Source organism: Phacochoerus africanus, chromosome 2, assembly GCF_016906955.1.
Source record: "Phacochoerus africanus isolate WHEZ1 chromosome 2, ROS_Pafr_v1, whole genome shotgun sequence".
Classification (NCBI taxonomy): Eukaryota; Metazoa; Chordata; class Mammalia; order Artiodactyla; family Suidae; genus Phacochoerus; species Phacochoerus africanus.
Window position 1 is genome coordinate 138,177,577 of NC_062545.1, and position 5,991 is coordinate 138,183,567.

The 5,991-nt window shown below is 48.8% G+C and overlaps 1 protein-coding gene across 1 annotated transcript; it reads left to right on the top strand.

Annotated features, from left to right (window-relative positions):
* Nucleotides 1-365: 365 nt before the first annotated feature.
* Nucleotides 366-5,736, top strand: ACTC1 (actin alpha cardiac muscle 1). The gene is made up of 7 exons (XM_047766785.1): nt 366-585; nt 1,130-1,280; nt 2,418-2,742; nt 3,395-3,556; nt 3,711-3,902; nt 4,671-4,852; nt 5,405-5,736. The coding sequence occupies exons 2-7, from the start codon at nt 1,152-1,154 to the stop codon at nt 5,546-5,548; spliced, it is 1,134 nt and encodes a 377-aa protein (XP_047622741.1). The 5' UTR covers nt 366-585; nt 1,130-1,151; the 3' UTR covers nt 5,549-5,736.
* Nucleotides 5,737-5,991: the final 255 nt, after the last annotated feature.

The following is a 5,991-nucleotide window of genomic DNA, read 5'->3' on the forward strand; positions in this document are numbered from 1 at the left end:
CCTTTGGGCCCCAGAGGACTGCCAGTGCTTTGCTCCTCCAGCTCCCAGTCTGGGAAGATGAGAAGCTGCTGTCACTCCCCTGCTGCCTTAGCCCAGCTGTCAGGACCCCTCAGCAGAGGGCAGGGCGCCAAGCCTTCCCACTCGTGTGGGGCTTATTGTTTCTGAGGCTGGCGGGGCTGCGCAGGAACTAGCCCACAGCACACCCAGGGAGCACCCCCACCCAGGAAGGGGGAGGGGTGGGCTGGCGTCACTCAGTCTTCCCCTGTCCCCTACCCTTCCCCGCCTGCCCCTCCCTGGGTCCCTATTTGGCCATCCCCCAGGCTGCCCCCTCCCCTTCCTTACATGGTCTGGGGGCCCCCAGGCTGATCCTCTCCCCTGCCCTTGGCTCCATGAATGGCCTCGGCGCTCCTCAGTGGCGCGAAGGCGACCAAATAAGGCAAGGTGGCCGACCGGGCCCCCCACCCCTGCCCCCGGCCGCTCCAACTGACCCCGTCCATCAGCGCGCTATAAAGCGGCGCGCCCCGCGCGGGGCACCAGCGCCTGCCGCCGCCCGAGCCCAGCCGAGCCCAGCGCGTCCCGCGGACGGTGAGTCGCACCGCCGGTCCGCGCCCGGAGCCCTTCCTCGCGTTCCTGCCCCTCCGTCACTTCTTTAAGACCAAACTTTCCATTTAGTTCTAACTTCTTTTGTCCTGACTCTAGGTCCTCGCAGAAGAGGGGGGGCTTGGAAGGGGAGTCTTGGGCCCCAGTGGGGGCATTTGGGGTCCCTACCCTGTGCTTTTCCCTCCAACTGGAGCTCAAGCCTGAATGGGGTGTGAATGGGACAGAAGTGGGTTCCCGGTTTGTGACAAGGCGAAGATGTAAAGGGCTGAGGAGCACCTGCTAAGGGGTGACCGCCCCTTTTGAACCAGAGCAGGGGCTGAGCCTTCTGAGGGGGAGCCGGAAGGTTCCTCTCCTCCCCGCAGCTTCTTCCCATCCTTCTTTCCTGCCCGAAGGAGAAGGGAGGTGGCAGGCGTCGCCCACTCCCTTCCCTGCCCGCGGATCCCCCGCCCAGTCCCCTTCTCTCCGGGGCGCGGACGAGGCCAGTTCCGCCTCACTGAACGTGGGCCACCTTGCTATCCTCCCCCTGCAGACCCTGACAAAGCTGTACAAAGATGTGCGACGACGAGGAGACCACCGCCCTGGTGTGCGACAACGGCTCCGGGCTGGTAAAGGCTGGCTTCGCAGGCGACGACGCTCCCCGCGCGGTCTTCCCTTCCATCGTAGGCCGCCCGCGCCACCAGGTAAACTTGGCCCCCCTCCCGACCTGCCCTCACCCCAGCCATCTCCACAACCCCTCCTGGCACGTCTTCAGCGAGGAAATCTCTCACTTGACCTCTTTAGGTCAAAAAGGAAAAAATGGATTCGCTTCCAATCGGAGCCAAGGCAAAGCAATACTCACACTCCCCCACACACCAGGAAATGTGCGTTTTCCCCAGTCGGCTTCAGGCTCCAGGGACTCAGCACAGCAAGGGTCCATTTCCCTGGTATAAAAAGGCAGCAGCTTCTCTCTTCTGCTCCTGACCTGAATCTTTAGTCCTGTGTCTTCTCTACCTCTCAGACTCTTCACTTTACCCCTTGGCTTCCCTTTTCAGTACTGTTCAAAACTCATAATAATACACTTATTATTAATACCAACCAACCCAGGGCCAAGCCACATTGCTCCCTCTTGTTCACAGCTAGTTCAGAGGACTCCCAAAAGATGTCATCCATCTGCTTCCTAGCTGTTGCATTTTTAGAAGCCAGGCGTGACAGAGGCAGTAAGTGCCATGGTGATAGTTACATACCACCTTATTTATTAAAAGAAATGCCACCGTCTCGGGCTTTGCCACAATGCCTGGCCAGACAGAGTGCCAGGAAGGAGAGTGGCATTCCTAAATGTGGATGGATGATGGGTACTCCAGGGCCGCTCTGGGCGGGCTGGATTTCAGTGACAGGGTGATAATGGCATATTAGTCCATCTTTTTATGTTCACTTGATGAATGTCAAAATCTTTTCTTAGGACAAATACAATGGGTCATTAATTCAGTCATTCCACAGTGTAGTCATTCATATTCCAGTTGACATGGGTGATGAGCTTAATAATTTAATGGAGGCATTATAGTATTTTAAAAACAAGGTGAGGCTCTGCTCCTTCAGTGAAATAGCTTCATTCCTTCCCATCCCCAGTTATATTCGAAACAATAGAATAATACTTGGAATGGGGAGAAGGCAGAGGGCTGATTTTAAGTGATATTTCTGAATGGGAGTGAAATCCTATTGTTTATTATTTCTGCTCTCCATAAGATGTCCCTTGACTTTGGCAGGTAGGTATAATTGATAAGGCATCGATTATTTTCCTGACACGGTGGAAGCTGATTTTCTCATCTTTCTTCTTGTAGGGGGTCATGGTGGGTATGGGTCAGAAGGATTCCTACGTGGGTGACGAGGCCCAGAGCAAGCGAGGTATTCTGACCCTCAAGTATCCCATTGAGCATGGCATCATCACCAACTGGGATGACATGGAGAAGATCTGGCACCACACCTTCTACAACGAACTCCGTGTAGCCCCCGAGGAGCACCCTACTCTGCTCACTGAGGCCCCCCTGAACCCCAAGGCCAACCGCGAGAAGATGACCCAGATCATGTTTGAGACCTTCAATGTCCCTGCCATGTATGTGGCCATCCAGGCAGTGCTGTCCCTCTATGCTTCTGGCCGTACCACAGGTACGTTTGGATGGTGGGAGAGTCCCTGCTTAGTTGTACTCCCAAGTCATCGACCTTTCTGTGACTCACTTCCCCCAACACAAAAGGAATGGTCCCCGAAAAGATGTCTGTGCTGAAAGAAAGAGGTAGCAGTAGTACCCTGAGGTTGGTTTCAGAGTACACTTATTTGTAGGAGTGGAAATACAAGAACATGGAGTTAGATCCTTCCCTTGCCCAAAGTATATAATGTCCCATATGGAGGCTCCACATAACCTATCAACCTGGAATAATCACAGCCTCTGGGCAAATATCCCCAAAGAGAACCCACATTCCCTATGGGGTTGGAGTCAAAAAAAGAGATGTGTAAGTTAGATGGGAGGAAAGAAAAACATGCCTGGACACTTGCAGAATGTACTAATGGTTTAGTAAGAGGGACAGGCATTTGAAAGTATCCTGTTTTCTACTACAATATTTAAAAGGATGAACTGGTATTGACTTCAGATTTAGTGTCCATGATGCTCATTTTTATTCTTCATGTGTAAGAGATCTAATTTTATCTGGATCCTTGCCCTGTACTAGTATCTCTTGGCCAAGATTAGAAATCGGCTTGGCCATGGCCAAAGCAGTGGTGTCCTCAGAGATTTACATTGTTCTGGTCTCTTTCCTCTGACAGGCATTGTTCTAGACTCTGGGGATGGCGTAACCCACAACGTCCCCATTTACGAGGGCTATGCCTTGCCACATGCCATCATGCGTCTGGATCTGGCTGGTCGGGATCTCACTGACTACCTCATGAAGATCCTCACTGAGCGTGGCTACTCCTTTGTCACCACCGGTAAGTGTGTGTGTGTATATGTGAGTTTGTGTGTGTACCTCATCTGTCATGGCGTGTGTCTGCTTTTTGTCTCCACCAGCGAATCCACCTGCCTCCCTAAGTTTGACTTCATTCCTCAGAGGTTAATTGTGACCCTCCCCCCCAATGTTTGCAGCTGAGCGTGAAATTGTTCGTGACATTAAAGAGAAGCTGTGCTATGTTGCCCTGGATTTTGAGAATGAGATGGCTACAGCTGCTTCTTCCTCCTCCTTGGAGAAGAGCTATGAACTGCCTGATGGCCAGGTCATCACTATTGGCAATGAGCGCTTCCGCTGTCCTGAGACGCTCTTCCAGCCCTCCTTCATTGGTGAGTTGTAGGGTCTAGTGCAGAAACACAGCTTGGGGGCTCCCAGAGTAAAATCTATTATGATCAACAACGATTATGGGGCCCTCACAGTAAAAGAAGTCATAGCTTGGAGTCCCACACAGTTTGCTTCGGGTCTCGATGCCTCATTACAGGACTGGCTGTCACTGCTCTGCAGCAATTATATAATAAAGGATGACACATTAGCTTAATCTCAGAACAAAGAATGAGGCAGAGTGGTAACTGATTAATCCATCTCTGTAAGGAAGAGATGATGACTCAAGAGTGCTGCCTTGTTCCAACAGGTTCCATCACCAAATAGCTGGACTTTACTTTCAAGTTACTCATTATTAAGTGTAACAACAATCCTACTGACAGTAATAAATGGACACTTGTGTGTCACTGAATGTCTTTCCTAAGGAATGATTTCCAAGAGGAGGCTTGTCAGGGTCTTATTTTAATCCATAAATAAGAATCGCATTAATTAATTTAATGGAAATGTGTGTCTTATCCTCTTCTAATACACTTCCATACATTTGATGGGTACAGCAAACAGGTGTTAAACACAGTTGTGTGTTTCTTGGCAGTCTGCTATCGATTTACTCTCAAACACCTGTTCCACAAAACCCTGCAGTATGTCTTATAGAGGAACATATGTTTCAGAGACAAATGGTGACAGTTCACCAACACAGAGGAGTCCTGTTCTCTTTCCCCCACCCCGGCCCCCTGGCCTAAGTGCACTGTGACTTTTTTTCCTTAACTTGTTCCTAGGTATGGAATCTGCTGGCATCCATGAAACGACTTACAACAGCATCATGAAATGTGACATTGATATTCGCAAGGACCTGTATGCTAACAATGTCTTATCTGGAGGTACCACCATGTACCCAGGTATTGCTGATCGCATGCAAAAGGAAATCACTGCCCTGGCTCCCAGCACCATGAAGATCAAGGTAAAGAACTTTGTGGGTGGGGTGTGTTGGGGGGTGGGGGCAAGGCAGGTCTTCATATTCCAAGCAGAATTCCTAACTTCTTTCCCCTCACACTTAGTTTCCTGTCTTACCTTGTAGTTTTTCTAGCACTATTTCTAATACTTTTTCTGATTTTTCTAGCACTTTTCCGAAGATAGGAGATTTGAAAACACTTCCAAGTAGTGGATAAAAATAAATCTTTAAAGAAAAAAAAAAACCTAAATCTTTGAACACATTTTGAAAGTCCCCAACTTTCAATCTAGCCTCTACCATGTACCAAGCTTATTGTCACATTATACCTTGGTTCAAAGAAATGGGGAAGTTCTGTTTTATAGAGACTTTGATTATGGGAATGATGAAATAGAGGAAAATGCATTAAATTTCCCTCAGCCATATTCATTTGTGATAATGAAATATCACATTACAGTGAATTGATCATGAATATATTTTTTGTGAATCTCCCTAACAACATGTTGGTTGCTTTGTTGCTTGGAACTTCAGAGTTCACTGGAGGTTTTTGGTTTTGTTCTGCAGATTATTGCTCCCCCTGAGCGTAAGTACTCTGTCTGGATTGGGGGCTCCATCCTGGCATCCCTGTCCACCTTCCAACAGATGTGGATTAGCAAGCAAGAGTATGATGAGGCAGGCCCATCCATTGTCCACCGCAAATGCTTCTAAGGTGCCTTGTCTCTTAGTCTACTTTACGTTCAGGATGACAGGTTAATGCTTCTTGGAGTCTTCCAACCCACCCTTCTTTATCTCTCATCCATCATTGTACAGTTTGTTTACACATGTGCCATTTATTTGTGCTTCTAATATTTATTGCTTTATAAATAAACCAGACCAGGACTTGCAACCTCCCAAAACAAGCCTCTCATTTCACTTGGGAGTTTGGGGTGGGGGTGGGAGTGGGGTGGGGCCAATGTTTGCTTACTCAGTGTATGAGCACATCGATTGGTGGCTTTGAAAACCACATGCATTGTTGTATCACAGCACTACCAAGTTCATCAGATGAGTTAGTGTGACTTTTAGCTGAGAGTTACAAGATTAAATTTTGATTTTACCCTTTGGGACAGAATCATGAACACATTTCATATCTGAAAAGCAGATTAGATTTAGCT

Excerpts from the sequence above, each read along its gene's own strand:
- ACTC1 (XM_047766785.1), top strand. The coding sequence starts at position 1,152 with ATGTGCGACGACGAGGAGACCACCGCCCTGGTGTGCGACAACGGCTCC. Across the intron at positions 1,281-2,417 it reads TAGGCCGCCCGCGCCACCAG|GGGGTCATGGTGGGTATGGG; the intron begins GTAAACTTGGCC and ends TTCTTCTTGTAG. Across the intron at positions 2,743-3,394 it reads TGCTTCTGGCCGTACCACAG|GCATTGTTCTAGACTCTGGG; the intron begins GTACGTTTGGAT and ends TTCCTCTGACAG.